Source organism: Vigna angularis, chromosome 6 (assembly GCF_016808095.1).
Source record: "Vigna angularis cultivar LongXiaoDou No.4 chromosome 6, ASM1680809v1, whole genome shotgun sequence".
Classification (NCBI taxonomy): domain Eukaryota; kingdom Viridiplantae; phylum Streptophyta; class Magnoliopsida; order Fabales; family Fabaceae; genus Vigna; species Vigna angularis.
The window spans coordinates 34,810,742-34,835,035 of record NC_068975.1 but is presented as its reverse complement, the minus strand read 5'-3'; the positions used below and the strand labels follow the sequence as shown (position 1 = coordinate 34,835,035).

At 33.6% G+C, this 24,294-nt stretch overlaps 2 protein-coding genes across 3 annotated transcripts; both read right to left on the bottom strand.

Moving 5' to 3' along the window:
• Window positions 1–4,228: 4,228 nt before the first annotated feature.
• Window positions 4,229–16,704, bottom strand: LOC108343307 (uncharacterized). 2 transcript variants are annotated; one of them, XM_052879723.1, is made up of 15 exons: window positions 16,615–16,704; window positions 16,259–16,523; window positions 15,051–15,212; window positions 14,787–14,852; window positions 14,498–14,641; window positions 14,230–14,343; window positions 13,094–13,195; window positions 12,824–13,009; window positions 11,601–11,690; window positions 11,396–11,530; window positions 8,867–8,989; window positions 7,011–7,096; window positions 6,325–6,937; window positions 6,082–6,159; window positions 4,229–5,690 (listed from the first exon to the last, which is right to left on the bottom strand). In XM_052879723.1, exons 2-15 carry the CDS (start codon window positions 16,496–16,498, stop codon window positions 4,653–4,655), a joined length of 3,177 nt encoding a protein of 1,058 aa, XP_052735683.1. In that variant the 5' UTR covers window positions 16,499–16,523; window positions 16,615–16,704; the 3' UTR covers window positions 4,229–4,652. The 2 variants fall into 2 exon arrangements, with proteins under 2 accessions (XP_052735683.1, XP_017436992.1); XM_017581503.2 differs by lacking the exon at window positions 16,615–16,704 and having other exon boundaries at window positions 16,259–16,579.
• A 6,155-nt stretch (window positions 16,705–22,859) lies between these two features.
• LOC108342423 (glutaredoxin-C9) lies at window positions 22,860–23,690 on the bottom strand. Its single transcript, XM_017580199.2, has one exon. It carries the CDS (start codon window positions 23,484–23,486, stop codon window positions 23,085–23,087), a length of 402 nt encoding a protein of 133 aa, XP_017435688.1. The 5' UTR covers window positions 23,487–23,690; the 3' UTR covers window positions 22,860–23,084.
• Between the last annotated feature and the right edge of the window lie 604 nt (window positions 23,691–24,294).

The following is a 24,294-nucleotide window of genomic DNA, read 5'->3' as shown; positions in this document are numbered from 1 at the left end:
TATGAGTTGTTTATATAAAAGATTTGACATCATTTTTAACATAAAATATTAAAACTTAATTTGTCTACTATTATAAATCACACATAAAACATAAGACTTTAATATCTGTGGGTTTTATTTTTATAAACTTTCAATTCAATCTTAAATTGTTTTGACAAGTTATTGAGTTTTGACTACTTAAGAGAACTATCTCATGTATTTATATATTTCATTTTTGTCCATAATCGAGTTCTCACCCCTCAATCCTAAATAAATTGGTGAGATGTTTCAATGATATACAATACATCTGAGCAACTTTTCTGGGAAGTTTATGCAATAGAACCTTCTTTTTCTTTTAATGGGATGATGAAATAATCTCAAAGTCGTAGATTCGTTGTTACTTGTTCCATGAGTTTATCATGAAAGACTTTTTACAACTCTCTGTTACCTTAAATTTAGTACTTTTTATCTATCTATATCTTTATCTCTATGTATATAATTACATGCAGTTTATTTATGGATTGACCTCAATTATCAATATATTCTTTTTCTATTCACAAAATAAATAATTTATTTTCTTATGTTGTTAAATTTATATAGTAAAGATAACATATTAGATACATGTGGTTTGTGTAAGTAACTATTTTAAACTAATTTCGAGTCAAAAGAATGGATATGGAAATTATACATAATTCCTTCCCTATAAAATAGGAACATATTTTCATTGAGGGTAACTTATACAATATTAAATAATCTAGAAAATACGAGGCAGGATGCCGTAGTTTTTTTAAATGATTTTTGGACCAAATGTTATTTAACTCTTTAAAATGCGTTCGATAAAACAAATTTATATTCAATTTCATCATTCTAAAAATAGGCTAAAAATATGCTTATAATAATTCATATTCAATATGTTTATGTCAATCATGAACATTTTTTTGGATGTTTATAAATATTTTTAATTTATAAAAAATTTACTTATCTCATTTATTGTAAAAAATATATATTCTACATAGTTGTATTAAATGGACTTAATAATAAGAAAGTTACATCTATTATATTACAATAGAAGAAAATAAAATATTAACAAATTTATTTTATTTTGTTTTTAAGTGTTTCAAAAATTAGTTTTTTAATCATTTGATATTTTTTATTTATATTTATTTTTACTGTCATTTGTGTAGGAAAATTATTTATTATAATATAAAATAAAAATACTAGTAAATTTATCTTATTATTTATTTGTTTAATTGATAAATGTTTCAAAAGTTAATTTTTAAATCATTTGATATTTTTAATTTCATCTTTAAACATTAAACGAGTATAAAAAAGTTAAATAAAATAATTTACATTTAAAGTAGTAAATTTTTTATACTATTTTTTATTCTTTTTTTTAATTTTTTTGTAATTTTTAATTATTTAATTATCTAATAAAATAAAATTAAAACATATATATTTTATTTTTATTTTTAAAATGATATGATTTCAAAATTAATATATATTTATTGATAATACAAATTGTTTAGTTATAATATAAAATCATTGTGCGCTGACTTATTGACTAAGGTCAATTACCAATGAGTTACACAAAAGATAAGACGTAGGATGTACTCTTTTAACGACAGAAATTGGAAACGGTACATCTTATGCATTTTTTTTTTACAGCAAAACTCATCTATTCTAAGTATTCTGTATTCAGAAGAAAGGAAATTACAAAATTATGTGCAAACAAAATACCAAAAGAAAAACATTCATGGGAAAAGTTTTCATTTGTCTTATGTTTGAACGGGGAAGATTTAGAAAATAATTTATATTTTATAAAAAAATTAAAACTTTGTAAAAATAATTTAATTTTAATTAAATGTAACCTAAAAAATATAAATTAATTTTAATTTTAATTAAGTTTAACTTAATTAAATATAAATTTTATTTTATTTTAATTTTTTTAAAATAATAGATATATGTTATACGAATAATATAATACATAATCCATTTATAAGCTATCGGTAACAAATTTACAATTACAAATATTTTTGTCAAGGTTTTGTTTTTGAAGTGTTGGTATGTCAACCACACGACTTAGTCCAAATAAGTATTTTAACTTTTTTAAAATTTGTTTATTTTTGCAAATTTATCCTAGTTACATAAAAAAAATCTCAATTTTAATACTAATATAACTAAGTTCAAATAATGTGTAGGTGTCATTTGACATAGGATAATTTTTTAAAAGTTTTTTGGTTAAAGTTTATCCTGATTATTGTTAATTGATGTCTTCAGAATTGAAGTAATATTTTTTGTATTTCGAGATAAAAGAAATATATATTAAAGTAAGAAAATTAAAAATTGAGAAGTATAATATTTTTCTACAATTTTTTAAAATTTAATATATTTAAAATTTCTTAAAGTTATGAAGTTATATGTAACAAAATTTTCTTAATAAATTATACCAGGTATAAAATAATTTTACATAATGTTTTTTCAATGTGATATTAATCTATTTCTAATTATTTGTTGCTTGTAGAAATATAATTTCTCTTTCTTAAGTTGGATGTTTACTCAATAATCAAACTTAGATTGCTACAAAACATGCCCTGATTTGGTTTTGTTATTGGGTTGTCATTAGCTGTCTATTTTATTTTTGGAAAGTAGGTTGATTATAAGTTATTAAGACCAAACGTTTTTGCTTTTCCAAAAATAAAAACCTTTCTTATATTCAGCATTTGCATACGTAATTTTTTTTCAATATTATAATTAGTCTTTGCCCTCATTCTTTGCCATTGCTGTTTTTGTGAACCTTTTCGTTGCGATTCAGCTTCTGAGTAACCACGAGTATAATGCAAGCAAAATAGTTTTGTATTAATATAATAAAAATTTAATAAAAAAACAAAATATAATAATGGAAAAATGATTTTGAAAGATGTTCTACTAAGAAATTTCGATGTTCATACAAAGTAGTCACCCTAGAAACTCATACTCAATTTTAATCGACAAAGTTTTAAACAACTCAAAACAATTCATTATTACTTATATATATATTTTTTATTTAGACCTTCTTATGATAGATCATAGTATTTATTAATATAAATTAATTAAAAGTTGATTATTTTATTGGGAAATTTATAATTAAAAGCTAATTAATGCTTTTGTAAAACAATTAATTCAAAACGAGTAATCTATGATAACCATGTTTTAATTTAAAAATAATACAAGTATATTGAGTAGTTGAGTTGATTTTATTATCTTGATAAAATATAATTTGAGTACCATGTCAAAAATTAATTTTACCATAAGAATAAAAAACATTTCATCTTTGCCAAAACAAACTATATTGATCATAATTAGTTTTTTTTTCTAAAAATATTGACTCTTGCCATTTTGCTTTTAATGAGTATTTTGACTCTTACCAACTATTTCGTATTAATCTTTCTTCTAGATTATAGTTCAATAAAATGATAGTATTTACACCTTTATATAATTGTCCAAATGATGGTTTAATACTCTCACGCCATCCAAATATTTAAAAGGAAAGTTTAATCCTTTACCCTTTGTTCACCTGAATGGATTTGAGGAAGAGTAATTGAGTGAATTTGAGAAGATTTGAAGATAAATTTTTTTATCGTTTATTTGAGTGAATTTGGAAGTAAATGAGAGTGAATTTGGAAACAAGTTTGTGAGAATTAGTGTAGGATTTGATTAATGTCACAGATTAAAAAATTTTACTTCCAAATCCACTCTCACCTACCTCTAAATCTCACACAAATAAACAATAAAAAAAATTATTTTCAAATCTTCTCAAATCCATTCAATGAGTCTCCCTCAAATTCATTCAAATAAACAAATCCTTAATAATTTAGCACATCAATTTGATCATCACCGAACATGAAAGATATATCTCAGTAAATAAGACATTATTAGATCAACCAGAATTAAGAAAATTAATATAACAAATTGGATGAAAACACCAATTTGTTCCCTCAAAAAAGATCCCAAAAACCATTTATTTAGAGAAATATTAAAAATCTAAAACGAACTTTTATAAATTTAAGAAACTAAACTGAAACCAGTTAACGAATTGGATACTACAAATATATTCTAAATCTTTTTAATCCGTTGTTCAAGAATAAAAGGGATGTACAATCAAAGTGGTATTGCGTTGCATATATATCAAAAATTACATCTAATCCAGACATCAAGCAAGAAACAATATGAAATAGCTTAGTTTTGGAGTCTTTTACATGCGTTTTCACAGTTAGAACGAAAAACCAACCAGACTATATATTTGATTTGAAACTACTGTAAATTACTGCATTCGACAAATCAAGCATACGACTGTTAGTAGAAAACATTTATCAAACTAAAAGGCCAATCTAAATATATGTTTTATAACTAATCTAATAATATCCACTGTTAGTGGTGTTGGCTTACAAATAAACACCGAATACTACTATTATACAATATCTATTCAATACAGCTAACTTGAGCATTTAATTTAACAATGAGAGATCAGACCCTCGTACCTTTCGCCAACGGGTTGTCATTGTTAGCAAGCAAACTAAACATCTCTCGTAGACATGCGAACCACCATGGCATAGATATATGGCCCACAACTATGCTAGACGCCTATACTGATGTCGGACACATATTCGTTGTAGCAACAAGTTCTTTAAGAAAAGCTATGACTTTTGAAGAACACATTTCTCGTACAGGGTAAGGACAGCTTTCTTGTTGGGATTCCTCAACTCAAGCAGCTGATCACCGTAGTTATTTTTTGTCAGCTCTTGTCTGAGCTTCTGGACAGTAAATTTCTTATAATCATCCACGTTACTATGCTGACTCTGGATGTCTTCATCACCCCCAATGGAACCAATATCTTCCGGACTTGTAAACTTAGGCGGATTAGATGTAGTCTTAGATCTCTTAGTCCCCCTTAAAATTCTAGGGCTGGAATCCATGTCCTGAACAGATTCTGCATCCACATCATCATCTACCCTCAAACGCTTTCCACGAGAGGCAGTTTTTAGTTCACTGTCCAGTATTGTTTCATTCAGTCGAAACTTGGTCAGTTCTTGATGCATAGAATCAATTTTTACTTGTGCGGACTGTAACTGGAGAGAGAGAGAATCAGCCCTGCTAATTGCCTGAGCACATGCTTCACGTTCTGTTTCCAAGAGTTGATCAAGAATTTGTGTACTATTTCGTCTGTGTGTTCCATCTTTCTCCAACAGTAAATCTATATCCTTTTCTCTCTGTTCCACCTTTTCCTCTAGTGTTGAAACCCTAAGAAGTGCATCTCTCTCTGAATCCCCCACTCTTCGCAATTCATTTTCCAAATTACCTTTCTCCCTCTCCAAATTTTCAATTTTCCTCTTAGCTCTTTCTATATGTGTGAGTCTCTCCATTGCAAGCCTTTGCATCTCGCTCTTCTCCTTCTGAGCCAAGGCAGCTTCGGCCCGAGCTTTGTCAGCTACTTCAGTAACCCTTACAGCTTCTTTTTCAGCATTTTGACAAATTTCCTTGACTTCCTCAAATGTTTTGCACTCAGATTTGTACTTCTCCTTTAGATGGCTAATCCCCTGTTGCATTACCATCATATCCTTCTCATATGACAGAGCCCTCGCATTTTCAGCTTTCAATCTCTCAGTCAACTTAATAATTTCAAGCCTCTGTGGCGATATTTCTGATTCATAGTTTCTTATTTTTGACTCTGCAGCCTGCACACATTTCTAGGTCAGACATGGTATTTAGACCCATAAGGTCAACTTGTGTTCAATGGACAAAACAAAAGTCGATTACAAAAGCATACAAATTGTATTCATGTTTCAAAAATGATTCTCTGTTGTACATCGTTGTTTAAATTAAGTGATACTCGGTTAAAATACTAACCGTGGCACAGAGTTCACAGAAACTATCAACTCCAACAATCTTTTCGTTTTTTGTTTTATTTTGCGTTAATAGGAATGTAAAAGGGAAGGTCGGACTATTAAATAAATAATGTAATTCGTCAATAAACATACATAAGATAAATGTTATGAAGACGGATGTGAAAGGAGAATAGTTTATAGAACAGTTTTTTTGAATTAACTAAACGGGCATAAACCTTACCTTCAATTCCAACTTCAAAGTTGTTAAACAACGCTCCGCGTGCTCAATTTTAGCAGTTTTCTCCTTTAGTCTATCTTCCTGTATAAATGAAGGAGATATGAATAAGAAGTTCATTCTCCATCCCATTCATCACATACAACATTGATAAGGTAATGTTTCACTGTGAACTTTATGCTACATAGCAATTCCAGGTAACCAGAGATTTACAGAAGTGAAGTGAGGACATCAGAGAGCTTAGCTTACCTTTTCAACCAAAGTGCAAGAAAACTCTTCTCTTAAAGCATCTTCCCTCAATTGTGTTTGATTATTTGTGTAATCCTGCACAATTGCTGCCTTCTCTAGAGCAGCTTTTACTTCTCTAACAGCAATGTCATACTTCCGCTTCCACTCTGCAGCCTCCTCTTGAGCAGACTGAGATTGCTCCCTCGCTGCAGCCAACCTTGTTTCAGCAGCACTGCTATGTGACTTGAGAGCATCTATTTCAGAACTAGCTTGGTCCTCCTCAGATTTCTGTCTAGATAAAACTTGTTCATATTTTCTTTTCCAGTCTATGGATCCTTGCTTGGTAGAATCCAACGTTTTTGATAAGCTAGAATATCTCTCATCCAGCGAGCAACAGCTTGCCCGCAAATCAGTTATGCTATTCATATATTGATCGGTTAGTTCCTTCTTATCATTGATGGCATCCTCATAGCGTTTAATATACTCAGACTTTTCATTTTCACTGGTTTCCAGCCGCTTATAAAGCAGGGTCATCTTATTTTCAATCAGTCGACAGTTTAAACTGAGAGAACTCTTGTCAGATTCAACTTTATCTATTAATCTCCTGGTCAGGTCCAGTACGGGGCCTTCAAAACTAGTGCCACCAACAAGTAAATTATTAAAAGTCAATTTTAAGGAACAATTTAAAAAAGCCTCTGCAGACAAACCTTTGATGTAAGAAGACTGCAAGTTTTTGCCACTTCCCTGGAGCTTGAATGGATTTTTCATATTCACATAAAAGAGCATCAAAAACCTGCAAAAAGAGATAAATAATCAAGTCAATTTGACATTTCAATAAGTTCTTTTCAAATTTCTACTTTAGGATCGCCATATTACATAAAATGAATTGCCTTGAATTGCAATTGCAAACCGTCAGGTGAGAGATTACATTTGTGCTGCATTATACACCAATTGAAGAGAAAAATGATAACCTTAAATAAATGAACACATCGTCTACAGCTAAATAGTTGTTTTCTTTTCATGAAAAAAGCTGATAGGCCAAAAGAATGAATACGTCACTTGATAACTGTTTCTGTTTTCATGAGAGCAGAAGCAATGAAGTATTTAACTTAAAAAATGAAAGAGCATTCACATCAAGAAATCTAAAAGATGTGTACACGAAAACATTTTACGCAGGTTGACAACAATTTTGAACCACATGGATTTCAACTCTCTATAGTGAGGGGGGAGTGCACGTAACAGAGAAGTGGAGAATAGTGTAGAGTTACAGCCAATGATTAGAAAATCTAAGAAACTAACTACTTCATGACTTCTTATATATCTACATGAATCTTATAAGAATCCCATTGATTTTGCACATTCACTGCAAAGTGAACCACTCGATTTGGACAAGACAAAAACCAAGCATATAAAAATGCATCCTGAAAGCAAATATTATGGGAAAAGCAATTTTACAAAGTACCGTCATATGTTTGTTTCCCTTTTCTCATTTAAGGTTTCTATATGGGGGACACACTGGTGGTGCAAAGGATGTGCTAATTTTATAACCATGTCACTAATAAGTTCATAATCAACAATGTGATCAAAGCAGTGGCAGCACCACCAAAACGATTTTGGTTAAACCTCAACAGATATCATAGAGAAGAAGGAAGGGTTGAGCATTTGAAATTGCACAATAATAACTGTTGCACTTACCAAATTAGCCCGAGTATATTGTGACTTAGGAAGTAGAGTTAGAATTAATTATTCTAATCTTGTAAATTGCATTGTGAATTTACTAGTTTGTAAGCATCATGTTATTATAACTATCCTGAGGCAGAGTTCATTTTCACTCAAGCTTTTCCATTCGATCTAGAATAATTGCCTCCTTCAAAAAATTGTTTCAAAATACATGTCCGAAATATAGTGAAGTACAGAAGAAAATAGCAGTACAGCACTATGTAAAGTTGGTTTTATCTTCTATGCTGTAATATAATTAATAAAAGTTGTGCTTCCAATATGTTATCACAATTGATACAAATCATGTTTAGTTTACCTTGCTTTAGAGAAATAATAAATTTTATTCCAGCTTCATAGGAGAGCTTTTGAAAGAAAATATGAATATTTACCCACAAAAATCAAATCCGAATATGCTGTGTTTAATTGAAAGAAAACCTGCTTATCTGTTCACAAGACTTCTAACTTGCTAAAAGTATGTTTCATGTACAGCTCCTTATTGGTGGCTTATAAGCAACCGTTGTACACCAACAAAGTCAAACCAAAAAAAAAAGAAAAAGAACTCATCTAGAAACCAGAAACAAATATCCTAATTCATATATATAGCACATTTAAGTGATACAGAAAGATGAGGTGGAAGAAACTCAGAAGAAATAAATTTTAGATATTCACTATCCCACCTTCTCAAAGCCATCATGCATAAAGCTAATATGCAGCCTAAATATATTCAACAATGCTCATAAGATGTCTCCAAATTAAAACCAAAAGAAATCACTAAACTGGAACCAACAAACAGAGCACTAAAACTAGATTAATAAATATTTGCAGTTAGCTAAACAACAATTACCTTTGCAACATTATCTATCTTTGCATCAGATGAATTACAAGCCGCCCTCAGCCTCTTTTCCATAGACTGAATGGCATTAGAGCATTGTAGATCAGCTTCTATATATGCATTCCGTTTAAAATCCTGCTCGAAGCCAATAAATTAGAACCACAACATACAATATTAACCCACAACCCAAACAGGGAAAAAGTAAGCCCGTTGCAAATATATAGTGTAAGAATTTTAGTCGTGTTAGATTAGTCAAAGATCAAAAAGCAGAATTCATTTTTTTAAAATTTGAACGCAGTATCATATGGTGCTTGACAAGCACCACATGATGCTTGCCAATAAAAAAGAAGAAAATAAGTCTAAGCATCTGTCACAGGCCCACAAGGAAGGTCAAATCTAATTTGATCGAGTGATACATTGACAGAAAAGAAGAGAATTTTCTTACCAAGGGATTAAAAAATATATATAAACTAATAATGAAAGGGATTATATAGCCAAAAACAACTTTAGCCACCTTATAAGAAATATTCTATTTGGAACAGAAACCACACAACTGATACTATGTAACACCATGCATATTTATTTCAAGGTTCTAATTGCAAGCTAGAATAAACCCTGCCAGGATTCCAATAAATCCTTTGAAATTAATCCAACAATGAGAAGCTGCAGCACACAAGAGTTTAGCAAGGAGATGTGCACAAGTGGCTTTTGAGTTTGAAGTGATTAAAACTTCTCAAAATAATACAACCCGGTTTATTCTCTCAACAAAAGCAGAGAGTAGAAATCAAATATCCTGATTTCTATTTGCACATAATATGCTGCCAACAGAAAACAAATGATTCTGTTTAGCATTATAAGTAAATGATAACAGGCCTGTCCACTCCTTTATAATGGGAAAAAATTGTTACCCAACTTAATAAGATTCAAGACAGAAGAATTAAAGATGAGACTAATTAGCTGTAGTTACAGGCCTAGCTGGGTGGTTGGGGTTGAAGGGACAAGGGATTAGCATATAAACAGTTAGAGGTTGTAGAGGAGGCTTCACGGAGAGAAATATTCACATTGAGGAACTGGCGACTCAGTTATAAAAAGGAAAGCCTTTGTCAGTGGCAGACTTTCGGAGTTATCTCCTTTTTTCAGTTTGTCATTCAATCTACATGGAAATGTTCATTCCATTTTCACTATTTTCTGTTCCAGTATTACTTTCCTTGAAATAATAAAATTGTTTTCAGTAAACAACAATTGACCTGGCTGCGTACAGAACTCTTACTGAGGAAGAGATGGAACAAATATGCATTAGATAGCTCAGTGGAGTTTCTGAGAAAGACAACCAACAAGAATAATGTAGTCATGCTATATGGAGTCAAATGAGGTAATATAAAAAAGAACAACGACAATATTGAAGGACCTCAGCAATCACAGAATGAATGAATAAAGAAAGCATTAGAATTGAAAGAAAGCACATCTGTGCAGCCCCATGGGATTATCCAAACCTATACAAATACAAGCATCATTGGCCCCTGTCAGGAGTACCTTCATACCAACACACAATTCAGACAGGGGTGTAGAAGGACAAAGAACATCAAATTTGTCAGAAAAAAAGGTCCACCGCCCCACCGCTAGCACATTCCCAAGAGAAACACAGGAACTCAAAAGCTTCAATATCAATAATATCAAAAGAGAAGGTAGATTTTTTCAATGTGAACAGACATTTGATCCCACACACAAATGCCCGAAAAAGAAGTATGATGGTTACAATCTAGGTAATAGTAGAAGATGAACAGGCAGATGATAACAAGGGGATTATCAAAACTCAATTTGCAAAATTACGTAAGATGGACAAAAAAAGTTCTCAAACAGGGTGGAATCCCAATTTCAACCCTTAGTACAAAATATGGTAGAAGAATAAAAGACAGATTAGCCAAAGTAGTTGTAGTAGTCAAAAAAAAATAGACACATCGTTAAGAGTAGCTAAAAAAATTGATTTTGGTTAGCATTGTGAGGATATTTAGTTAGCTCAAATAATAGACAGATTAGAAGAGCTTTTATTTCGAATTGGTAACATTTAAGGGAACTAAGTAGCAGCTCAATTATAAAAGGCCAAACTATTTGAAAGGGAAACCCCTGGAAGGTGAATTCTCTTCTTTTCTTTGTCATTCAGTGTATATTACATAAATGATCTTACTTCTCAATTCCGTTTTCTCTCTATCCAGAATTACTTCAGACTAAATTCTTGGGTTTGTAAACATTTAAGGGAACTAAGTAGCAGCTCAATTATAAAAGGCCAAACTATTTGAAAGGGAAACCCCTGGAAGGTGAATTCTCTTCTTTTCTTTGTCATTCAGTGTATATTACATAAATGATCTTACTTCTCAATTCCGTTTTCTCTCTATCCAGAATTACTTCAGACTAAATTCTTGGGTTTGTAACATACCTCCTGAATAAATAAAAAGTTTCATGTTTCCTTTCATAAGCAAATAACTTTTACCAAATAAAGTTTAATCAGCTAATTGCACTCAAATAATTTCAAATATTCCATACCTCAAACTCCTTTTTGAAAAACTTCTGCAGCATGCCTTCATATTTTGTTCGTACTACACCAAGCCCAACAGCACTAGCAGTAAAAGCTCCCATTGAAATCCGAACTGCTTTTTCATGTGCTTCCCTAAAAGCAACCTACAAGCATTGCAATTTAAATAGGGAAATATATGAAACATATAATCAACATTCAACTTGAATAACTCACTTCCTCAGGCGGCTTAGTTCGGTCAAAAGAGGACATATAAATTTTGGCAGCAGAATCATATGCCTTCTGACACTCAGCTTCTTCAACACTCTGCAAGTAACAATGACATAAACAAACAAAACTTAAGGAATTTATGCTTGAATAGAAACATTTTTCTCCCAACTTCTTTTACATCCATTAATGAATCCATTACATATACACGTTAAGAAGCACAAGTGGAAATCCTCACAGGTACAAGTTCACAAGCCAGAAAATTAAAACTCGTTTATATTAGAAGGGCATAGAAGAATACAGTACACACACTTATGTGAAGAAATTTCCTGATTTTTGGTGGTTGTGAAAATAATGAACATTATGTCACAATATCAAGCTATTTAAACAATGTTCATGTTAGGATGGCCTCTGTTAATTAGGCATTGTCAGTTGAGACTTCATAGTTGGCCCTATAGTTATTCAGAATAGATAATTAGTAAAGGGCTGTTATAAGTAGAGGAAAGACATCATATGTTAGGGTATAAGGAGAAGGAAAAGTTAGTTAAGATATTTAAAATATTGATGAGTTTGTTGCTTGATGTGTTAGATATAAATAGAGGAAGAAGGGTAGGAGAGAGGAAGGATGTTCATTTTGTAGATTGAGAATTAGCTCTATGTTAAAGGAGAAATCTTTTGTAAAGGAAAAACCCTTGGAGGAGTGAGGGATCTCTTTTTCTTTTTATTTTCATTCTATTCAATAAATAAAAAACATTCTTGGTTCCAAACATCGTAGAGGAAGTGATAGAGTATAGTAGAATTACCAAGCAGTTGTGCTCTCTTTTATTTTATCGTGATAGGAGTTACTTAGCTTATTGAGCTTTTAGTCAGGTGGCCCATCTATTGTAATATGTATAGTCTAAGCTTCCGATTTACATTTTCATAATACTATTCTTTTCTGTTAAAAGAATTCATAACAAAAAATGCTTAAACAAATCTAATTCTTTCATTGTTAACCATAAACCAAATAGGTTGGAGAGAATAACCAATTAGAGAGAAGAGCTACTTAGTATTTTAATTATTTATAAAGATTGTCCGAACGATTTAGTAAAAGTTTTTTATTCACTAACTTCTTTATTACTTTTCAACGACAGCAAGAATGAATGGAGGGAAAAATTCATTTTATGATATGACAAGTGTTACTCTCGTTCTTTTTTCACGTGCAGCCTTTATTTAATGATGGACACACTAACCTGCCAGGAGGAAGAAATTGTAGGCACAGCACCATGATTGAGAGCATCCAGATAAGATTCAGTGATCCCGATCAAAAGAGGACCTGTCATCATAGTTGCCCCAACTTGTTTTGGCCTTGTTCTCTCGAAAACAAACTTTGCCAAAGCATCTAGGCCAGATCGAAATTCAGGCCGTAAATTTTGCAACTGCACATCGAAGATAAAATTTTCACAAAATAAGAAGTAATAAAATGAATGACAAAAGAATATGGTAGCTGGTAAGTCACCAACCGTTATCTGATCAAGTCGCTGTAGGTCATTTTCATTGTTCAGAGGTCGCACAAGAGTGAAGCATTCCCTATCCGGGAATAAAGCCCGAACAGAATCTCGAATCTACTAATTGATATTGTAAGAAAATTAGCACTTCCAGCAAAGCAAACCAAGTTCATAATTTCCACAGGCTTAAAAGCTTATGAAATGCAGTAGGTTTAAAATGATAGTGCACAACAATATTGAGAGCATGCACTACAATAAAATAAAATAAGCAAATGGAAAGTAGATAAGTCAATACCAAAATTCATGGACAAAAGTCAAGCGATGTTTTATAGGTACTCCTACATTTGTTCTATTTTTGTAATGAAAACTCATGTGTAACAGTTAATTGATGAAAACATAAAATTTGTTGTAATTGTTACATGAGTTTTCATTGGGAAATGAAACTAAAAGTACCTATAAAACAACCTCCAAGTTTTTGTTCTAAATGCATCTCTATCCGATTATTTTATTTCCCATATTTTCTCATGTATTTTTTAGATGCAGAAAAAACCAAGTGCGTTCTGTATTGGTTGGTAAGGACAGTCAGTTTTCAAGTTGATAGCACAGAAGAGGAATAGGGGCAGTTAGAACAGTTAGGGGAAGTTAGAGCACATCAATTAAATAAATATTACAGATGGAAGATTGGAAACAGGTCTTTATCCATTGGGAATTGCTGCACTAAAGTCTAGATTCATGAATATTGAGATTCATGAATATTGCTTATATTGTCCTCATAAGATTCCACTTACCATACATTTACTCTACATAAATGTAATTATTTCTGAAATGTATATAAAGCATATGTCCTGCTGAGTGCATTTTTTGCTCTAGTAATTCATCAAAACTAAATCTTGAACTGATAGATTCATTTCATTCAGATAATCAGAAAGTTCGTAAGAAAGCAGAAACCCTTTGTGAAGGAGAAAAATATTTCTTCTATTCTTAAGCATTCAATAAAATTATTCATCCTTTGCATGTCTCTACCAATTTCATTTCATACCAAGCCAAGTATTTCCAATTTATTTAAGGATCATGTTCAGACAGGTAAGCCTTGTAAGTCATTAATAATTCCTGAAGAAAATTAATAAAAAAAAAAGGAAGTAGAAAGATGCCTCATTCTTGGCAGTTATATCTCTTCCACTCCCTTGGACAGGCCTCAAAGCAATTTCCAGATAGTCACGGGGTGTTATTTTTCTGTTATCTTCTACTAGGTCCAAATAAAAGTCCTGCCAGCAAGAGGAAAGAGAAATAAGGTAAAGACAGAAACAAGACAACAGAAGTAGGCTAAAATGACATAAGGACACAGGGTCAGAAATTAAGAATTTCAAGTTTCCCAAAATATGAGGTGAAACAATGACAAAAGGTTTGTAAACAACTCACTCTTAGAAGCCAGACAAAAATAGGGGAAAATTGACCCAGTTCAGACACAGAACTCCTCCCTCCAGATGCTCTAACACGAATGTGCTTTGTCATCTGAGTGACAAGAGAAAGTCGATCAAGAGCAGCCTCATCGATACCACCCATCTACAAAAGAGAAAATAGGGAATGAATTTGTATCTTCACGAGTGGATCAACAAACTGGTCACTAAATTATCAAAATCAAAAAGTATGCAGAAGTAAAAGCACACTCAATTATACGTAAATATAAGATTTTATAAGTTAACCCAACCTGGTTATAAATAAACATGCTAGACAAAAGGACAGCCAATGAGAAGATCTGGGTGCTATATGTTCCCTGTACATTAAGAAAAACAGAGAAAAAGAAGGAAAGAACATCACAACGGATGGAAATGGCTACCTACGTATACACAAGAAACTGAATACAAAAGGCATTAACGTAATACTACAATAGTTAGCATATATATCCAAAATCCAGTGATTGGAACACCAAACAGACAGAAACTATTAACAAGCATGTGTAATCCAAGCTAACCGTTTGGTCATAAGCATCTATTCCTTCACTGTCTAATAGCAGGAGATTGTACTCTGTTCCATCAAGGGAAGTCCTCTTCAACGGTGTACTCCACAACCAAAGCCCTTTGGTACATGGACGATGCGTTGATGCTACATGAAATCCACTAGTCCTCCCAAGAAGCTACGATATAATGAGCAAATTCTGAATTTTTACAACGAGACTGATAAAGAAGTTGTGTAAAAAGTAGTTACTCAGAATGACTGAGTCTCATCTCATGCAAGCAGGTAATTACTACATGGAGAGTTAGCATGAAAGCTGGCTAGCATGCCAACTGTAACTGACCTGTTAGATTGCATAATAAGGAAAAGTAATCTCTCAGATGTATAAAATAGGAACATTGTAAGGAAAACTTTTCAGATGAATAAGCTCAAACACATTTCATTCTGAAATTATCTCCGATGTTTTCTTCTGTTTTCTCACTTTCTCTCTATACTAGGTAGTTTCTTTCAATCGCATTCCACTCTGATAAATCACATCCAAGAAGGGGAGAGGAAACGCAAAGCCAAAAAACATTCCCCATTCTTACTGATAAACATACAAGCATTAGAGCTAATAACATTTTGTTAAGAGGCAAAATATGTAATTAAAAACAACAATAAAATGGTTTTTCGACGGGGTGTTTTCATTGATCGTATAGCATGAGCTTCAAACCTTATGTATAGAATCCATCACCCTTTTCCTTCACTTTAAAATCAAAGCCAGAGAGTTTACCTAGCAAGAAAAGTGGTTCACGACTTTTTCTCGTCCATACTTACAATCCATAAAACACAGCAGACACAACAGACAGCGTCTCATTAGGCAGACAAAAACAGTTCCCGATTCACCTACTAACAAAGTGATATGAGCATTTCAATAATTCTAGAAACGTCACACAATCTAAGAACTATTGCTAAGTGTGGCTTACTTAGAGAACCCACTCTAACGAGCATCTCATAGATAGGGCTTGGACACCCTATGAAATCCAAGTCTTTTAAAAAAGCCAATTAACTTAAAATTACATCCATGCGTAGGTAAAACTTAAAAACCCCAGTTATTAAACCTATACAGCATCTCTAACAGCACGGAACGCCCTTACCAATGGTTACGTAAAATGCCTGTAAACTACAAGGTATTAATCCCTAAACCCCAAAGGAAAAATCATTTATTGACCTCACTTGAAAGTTCACCTGGTTTAGAATGAAACTCTTGCCCTGGCGCGCGCGACCACACACAGAGACCACGCCGACGGGCTCCTTGACGAGCTGGAGTGTGGCTACCGCTTCCGGGTCCATGCGAAACCGTCCGTTCTCGTCGCAATAGACAAGGCGAATTGGCCTCGCCGGACCCGTCACCGGCGACGAAGAAGGAGTCACCAACGGTGAGGAATCGGCCGCATTGTCCCTTCTTCGACTGAAAAAGTTCATCATCTTCGTCAAGTTCTTTCTCAGATACCTGTCATGTGTTGAGAAAACAGGCAAATTCAAAAGGACCAAGGTTTAAACTTGGAGAGAAAGACTTTAAAAAGACTTTTTTAACCCTGTACTTCTTGTGATGAAACCAATAAACGCCAGGACCGCATAGTCATTTGTATCCTAACATAGTTTTTGCTGTCTCGTTCAAATGGTCGAAATCTCAGCGGCAAGATTCACAGCCTCGCGGTACAAGAATTCCGTAAAATGGACTAAATTTAAGTTTAATTCATCTCTAAATCGATTTAGGCGGCACAACAATCATAATTTAAAATAGTTTGAAAATAATATTATTTTATTAAATGTATATAATTTAATATAGTTTGAGACTTCGATATATTGATTGTGATGTAGACTTTTTCATTTTTGGACAGTGTTAAAAATGTTGTCTTTTTACTTGGTTGGGTTAAAAATGTAAAAAATAAATTGAATGAACAAGTTAACATTCTTAAATAGTTATATGTAAAGATTTTGACACCATGAAAATGTATGAACTGATGTAATTTTCTTAATTAACTCTTTCTTTATCAGCACAAAATTAAAATTTTAATGGTATTTTGAAATATAAATTAAGTATCATTTGAACTATTTATACTTTAATATTTATTGGAAAATATCTTAAATATGTTCGCAAAAGAACTATATATATATATACTAATTTTAAAATTTTAAAATAAAAATATGTTAAAACGAATTTTAATTTTATTTCAAAATTCAAGAACTACATATATATTTAATCATATTTTATTAAAAAAATATGATTTTTAGAATTTAAATATTAAATTATTATAGTTAAAAGTTGAAATTAATTTCATTAATTTACTTCATTTTTTTTTAATTATAACAATACAAAATTCAAACATGTGTGTCCACCAACATTAAACAACTTCTAAATTAAAATCTTAATCTTGAACAACAGCGTTGTGTCTTTACCATCTTTAACATCGTACTAATTATAGACTAAGTCACCCAAAGCATGCAATCAGAATCTACATGAAGACGAAAACTCCAAAGCCAGTCATTATGTCGAACCATCCCAAACCATTCTCCTCTACAAGCATGAAAACACTAATCTTCAAAAATCTTAATCTTTAGTGAATAAGAAAAACTATAATGTGACCGTCTCTTTTTGGACAATTCTCACCTCATCAAATAAAATGTGGTAGTCACATGTTATTATGGGTAGCTAATCATATGACACACGGTTATTAATTTAAAAAAAAAACTAATATTGTTGGTTGTAGAGGACCACGTTTATGTTAAGTTATTAAGTTTCTGTTACTTAATTTCTGTCACGTACTAATAAGTTCCTGTTTTATAGGAGTGAAATAGTCTTAGGTGGTTACGTGCGTGCCTATTTTAGTGCATTGCAGTATGACATTTTCAGTTTTACAGTTAGTGTAAAGGCTTATATAAGCCACCTCTATTTATTGAATAGATATACCTTTTTCTCATTTTGCATCATATTGTATATTGTATACCCTGAGTATTTACAATTGGTATCAGAGCTCCGTAAGGGGCCTGGTACGGAGTGTGAGTCTAGAGTGCTGTGCGAGAACCACAAAACATTCAAGTGTGAGAGTACACTACGTGTAAAAGGATGTCTGCAGAGAAGTTCATGCAACCGGCCATACCAAGGTTTGATGGCCATTATGATTTTTAGTCCATGATGATGGAGAACTTCTTACGAAGCAAAGAATTGTGGCAGCTTGTAGAAGAGGGCATACCAGTGATTGAAGCCACATCCACTGAGGAACAACGTAAGAGTGTGGCTAAGGAAAATCTAAGGGATCTGAAGGTAAAAAATTACCTATTCCAAGCTATTGATCGGGAGATCTTGGAAACCATATTAGACAAAAGTAGGTCGTAGGCAATTTGGCAATCCATGCAGAAGAAATATAAAGGCTCAACGATAGTGAAACATGCTCAGCTTCAAGCACTACGTCGTGAGTTCGAGATTTTAAGCATGAAAGAAGGGGAGAAAGTGGATGTGTATCTAGGACGCACACTCAATATAGTTAACAAAATGAAATCAAACGGTGAGAAAGTATATTCTAACACAGTGGTTAGCAAGATACTCCGATCGCTAACTGCAAAATTCAACTATGTGGTGTGTTCCATTGAGGAGTCTAACGATTTAAGCGCTCTCAGCATTGATGAACTTCATGGCAGTTTGCTTGTCCATGAACAAAGAATGCAAAGTCTTTAACCAGAGGAACAAGTATTGAAAATAACTCATGATGACCGATCTGGAATAGGCCGTGGTCGTGGTCGTGGGAGAGGTAGAGGACGACAACCATTAAATCGAGCACTCATTGAATGCTTTCACTGTCACAAGCTCGGCCATTTTCAGTATGAATGTCCCGAATCTGGAAACAAGGCCCACTACGCAACATTTAAAGAATCAAAAGAAGCAGAACATGAGCTATTACTAGCAACATATGAGGAGATGCCACAACCTGTCCAAGAGGAAGATTGGTTCTTGGATTCCGGCTGCAGAAACCACATGACCGGAAACAAGCTTTGGTTTTTAGAAGTGAGAGAAGAGGAATTTAATCGGTCTGTTAAACTCGAAAACAACACAACAATGGTTGTCACTGTGAAAGGTAGCATTCGGATTCAAATTAATGGCACCTCTCATGTCATCACTGACGTTTACTATGTCCCAGAGCTTAAGACAAATCTCTTAAGTCTAGGGCAACTTCAAGAGAAAGGTTTAGCTGTTCTATTTCAAAATGATACGTGCAAAATATACCATCCAGATCGAGGACTGATTCTTCACACCAACATGAAAGGTAACCGAATGTTTTATCTGACAACTTCAATGATTACTCAACCTCTCAGGTGCCTTCGGACTGAGGACGCTTCAGACAAGGAGACACAACTATGGCACAGACGTTTTGGGCATCTTCATTTTAAAGCATTAAACATACTTGTGAGTAAGCAAATGGTGATCGGTTTGCCACAAATGAAACTTCCTCAAACTCTGTGCACTACCTGTCTTGTGGGCAAGTAACATAAAGATAATATACCAAAGCAAAGCTCATGGAGAGCTTCAGCAAAACTTCAGTTAATTCATGCCGATGTTTATGGTCCGGTGTCGCCTGCTTCACACAACAACAAAAGGTACATATTAAATTTCATTGATGATTACTCAAGAAAAACTTGAGTTTATTTCTTACATGAAAAATCTGAGACTTTCACTGCATTTAAGAGCTTTAAAGCCTGTGTTGAGAAGGAAGCCAACACCCACATCACTTGTCTCAGAACAGATCGTGGTGGTGAATTCACATCCTAGGAGTTTGAGAATTTTTGCACTCAACAAGGCATCACTAGGCAATTGACAACTGCCTACACTCCTCAACAAAATGGAGCTGCAGAACGCAAGAATCGCACCATCATGAACGCTGTACGAGCTGTGTTACACGACAAACAGGTCCCAAAATCCTTTTGGCCTGAAGCAGTGCGTTGGTGCATACATGTTCAAAACAAAAGTCCCACTTCTGCCCTTGATCAGGGAACCCCATAGGAGATATGGAGTGGAATCAAACCATGAGTTGACTATTTTCGAACATTTGGTTGCATTGCTCATGTGCACATTCCATATCAAAAGAGAAGCAAGCTTGATGATAAAAGCCACCCGTGTATTCTGCCGGGTGTAAGTGACGAATCTAAAGCATACAAACTATTTGATCCTATCATGAAGCGTGTGATCGTGAGTAGAGACGTAGTGTTCGAAGAAGATAAAAGCTGGAATTGGAACGAGAACACAGAAAGAAGCAAAACTACAGTTCTAGATTGGGAAAATGAACCAGTCACAGTAGACCCAGTAAATGAACATGCAGAGTCTACATCAGATGAAATACCAACTAGTAATAACGAAGTGCACAGACCAGCTTCCAATTCAGAACACATTGATTCCTCGACAGAAGTCTTGGGCCCAAGATCACGAAGACAACCAGCATGGTTGTCTGATTACGAGACCACATTTTCAGTAGAAGAGGAAAATTTACTGGCACTGATGATGACTGAGTCTAGAGATCCCCAGTCATTCAAAGAGGTGTGCACAAATCAACAATGGAGAGAGGCTATGGATGCAGAGATGACGGCAATAGAAAAGAATCATACATGGGAACTTGTGAATCCACCAGAGGGAGTAACACCCATTGGTGTCAAGTGGATTTTTAAGACCAAGTTTAATGAAAGTGGCCACATAGAGAAGTATAAGGCTAGACTAGTGGCCAAAGCATATGCACAACATTTTGGAATAGATTACACTGAAGTCTTCGCTCTAGTGGCAAGACTTGACACCGTGAGACTGATATTAGCTCTAGCAACTCAAAATGCATGGGAAGTAATGCAACTTGATGTCAAAAGCGCCTTCTTACATGGTGAGCTCCTGGAAGAAGTATATGTCCAACAACCTGAATGTTTCGTCAAGAAAGGAAAAGAAGATCACATCTATCGTCTCAAGAAAGCACTATATGGGCTTAAACAAGCTCCAAGAGCTTGGTATAGCAAGATCGAAGCTTACTTTGCAAAAGAACACTTTGAACGATGCTCGAGTGAACACACCTTGTTCACAAAAATGACTCACGGCAAAATGAGACACTTCCTTGGAATCGAAGTTATACAAAGAAACACAGGAATCTTCATTTGTCAAAGACAATATGCTCATGATGTACTAGCTCGATTCAACATGACTGAAAGCAACTTTGTGCGAAATCCAATGGTTCAAGGCACAATACTCTCCAAGGATATTGAAGGTGCTACAGTAGACGCTACTAAATTCAAACAAGTCGTTGGGAGCCTCATGTATCTAATAGTGACCTGACCAGATTTAATGTTTGAAGTAAGTTTAATTAGTCGATACATGGCAAATCCAAAAGAGTCACATTGGGCTGCAGCAAAACGACTATTAAGATACCTCAAAGGAACTCTTGAATATGGTATATTCTATCAAAAGAAAACAAAAATTGGTCTCATAGCTTATAGTGATAGCAACTATGCAGGTGACTTAGATGATAGAAGAAGCACATCTGGAGCAGTTTTTCTAATTGGAAATGGAGCAGTTTCGTGGATATCTTAAAAACAGCCTGTGGTAAGCCTATCCACCATCGAGGCTAAATACATTGCCGCAACATCTTGTGCCTGCTAGTGTATTTGGATTCAAAGAATTTTGGAGCATCTTAAGCAATTGAAATTCTATGTGATAACAGTTCTACCATTCAATTATCCAAAAATTATGTCTTTCATGGGAGGAGCAAGCATATAGGAGTAAGATTTCATTTTCTAAGAGACTTGGTTAATGATCAAGTAGTTCGTTTAACGTACTGTTGTTCCAATGAGCAAGTAGCTGACATAATGACTAAAGCATTGAAGCCAGTTTGAAAAAATCCGACATATAATTGAAATAAGCTAAATGCAGCCATTTAGCTTACGGGACGGAATGTTAAGTTATTAAGTTTCTGTTATTTAGTTTTTGTCACGTACTAATAAGTTCCTGTTTTAAATTCTATACATTGATAACCTTATAATATTATTTCCAAAATTAACAACTAATTGCAACTCAGATTACTATTATTCTTGTTGAGATCTGATCAACACTAATTGGTAAGTAAAAATGAAAATTTCAACCATCTTTCGTCAACGGTAGATGAAATTTTATTTGAAAATTTTCATTGACCAATATCATTAATTATGATTAAAATTAAAATTTAACAATTTTTCGTATGAAAGTAAACATGGATGATGTTTCGATTTCAGGTGATACGAAAAACTCTTTGAATACCATCTTCGTAAGAGAATTTGTAACTCAACCTTAATAAATCTTCAACGCTCTCTGTTAATAAAAATTAATTTTCTTAATAATGCACGGTTAGAAAGAGAAGACGTCTCCTTCTCCTGACCCATAATAAAATAAAAAAAAGATGTAAATTTGGTACTTCTTATATGCAATACTGGGTTCGATTGACCTGGTCTCCTTTTCTCCTATCTATCTGTCCAATTCATTCGGATCCAATATCATCAACTTCATGTCCCCGTAACATTCAAAACTAATATTTTCACGACATCTCCTTCTCTCATCCCAAAAACCAAAAAATAATAGATCCGGCACCTCATTTGAGAAAAACACATATTAATTAAAATTCTAAAACAAGAAAACTACTCTAATTAAAAAAAAATCAAATTATATTCATAATACAACCAGTTAACGCAGCACATTTACCTCTTAGTTATTCTCGTCATTTGTTTCCCTCTAGAATAAATAGGTGACTCGAGAACAGTTAGAATATGGTTTTGTAAGAGATTCTCAAGATTCAAGATGAACTTGTACGTCAAATTTAACTAACTGAAACATAATGTACAGAATTTCTTCGCTTCTCAACACGACGCAGTTATTCACAACACAACGGAGTTTCTCTCGCCAATCCAAGAGACTTAGAGAAAGAAGAAAGAAATAAGGGAAATCAATCTAAGAAAAAATTTCTATATGTGATTAATTTCCCTCTCAAGAAATTAAAGAAAAAAAGAGGTAAATTAGTCAGAGCCACAAGGCACCAGCGTCCTTTAATATGGGAACCAATTCACCTGATATATGAGTGGCCATGACTCGTTCCAAGCCCCCGAATAGCTTGCCGGCGAGGAAGACCGCCGGAAACTGGAGTGCTTCGGCGGTGTGAGGGGAGAGGTGGCGAGCAACGGCAGCCTCGTGGTCCTCGTGGACCTCATAAACGGGAGGGTTGACTCCAAGGCCTTGTAACAACCTTTTGACCACGTGGCACATGCAGCAGCCCCGTCTCCCAATGATGACGACGGCGTTTTCTGAAACCATTGTGGCCACGCTGGCTGGATCAGCGCCATTGGATCCCGCGGTCCCTCCGGCGTGTGACCGGTCACGTGCGCCGGTAGGGATGCAAGTTCTGTAGGGAATGGCTTGGTGCATGGTAGAGAGAGAAAAGAGGAGGAGAGAAAGGTGTGGAAGAGGGAGGAGTAAAGGGGGCAGAGATGGAAATATAAAGAAAGTGAAGGGAGGGGGGACTGTAACGTCAACGGCAGTTACATAATTGTACGTCACCGCTGTTGTGGGTGACGCGCTATTACGTCACCAACACGGTCAACACATTCCCGGAAGATACATTCATGACCTAATGAAACGCTGAGAAATGTTTTTCATTGTCCCAGTAAATCACTCACCTTCTTTCCTACTAACTTCTTCTCATTTTGTATATCAGTACTTAACTTCCGTCTTTGCATACGCAACTTCTTACGTGTTAATAATTCAATGTTGATGTTTTTTTCTTGTTTTATATTATCAATGTATATATATCAATAATTTATTTAGGTGAAATGAATAGACCATATACCTTGGAGTGATAATGTATTTAGGATAAAAATGGCTGGTTTCAAAAAGTTGTTAATATAATTTTATTAGACATTTTTAATGATATTGGAGGCTTCATACGATAAGGAAAAAATAATACTTTATTTAAATATAATTATAGACAAAATTGTGTAGGTAAACAAGATATTTGTTTTTATTAATTATTGTTGATGCATTTTAACTTTATTTTATATTTGAGTTTTGTTCTGGTAGCAAGTTAATAATTGTATAGTACGATTAAAGATATTTATTAGATAAAATATCTGATTAAAGATATTTTAAGCGGTTAAGATATTTATGAGTAACTGACCCGATTTTCAGGTAAGATGATTTTTATTTGGCCTATAAATACAATGACACGGTCAAAGTT

What these genes read in the sequence shown, in the direction of transcription:
- LOC108342423 (XM_017580199.2), bottom strand. Translation starts at nt 23,486, where the DNA reads ATGCACCAAGCCATTCCCTACAGAACTTGCATCCCTACCGGCGCACGT.
- LOC108343307 (XM_052879723.1), bottom strand. Translation starts at nt 16,498, where the DNA reads ATGATGAACTTTTTCAGTCGAAGAAGGGACAATGCGGCCGATTCCTCA. An exon ending in AGCGACTTGATCAGATAACG is followed by an intron (nt 13,010 to 13,093) that starts GTTGGTGACTTA and finishes TTCGATGTGCAG; the next exon opens with TTGCAAAATTTACGGCCTGA. An exon ending in GCAGTCTTCTTACATCAAAG is followed by an intron (nt 6,938 to 7,010) that starts GTTTGTCTGCAG and finishes TGGTGGCACTAG; the next exon opens with TTTTGAAGGCCCCGTACTGG.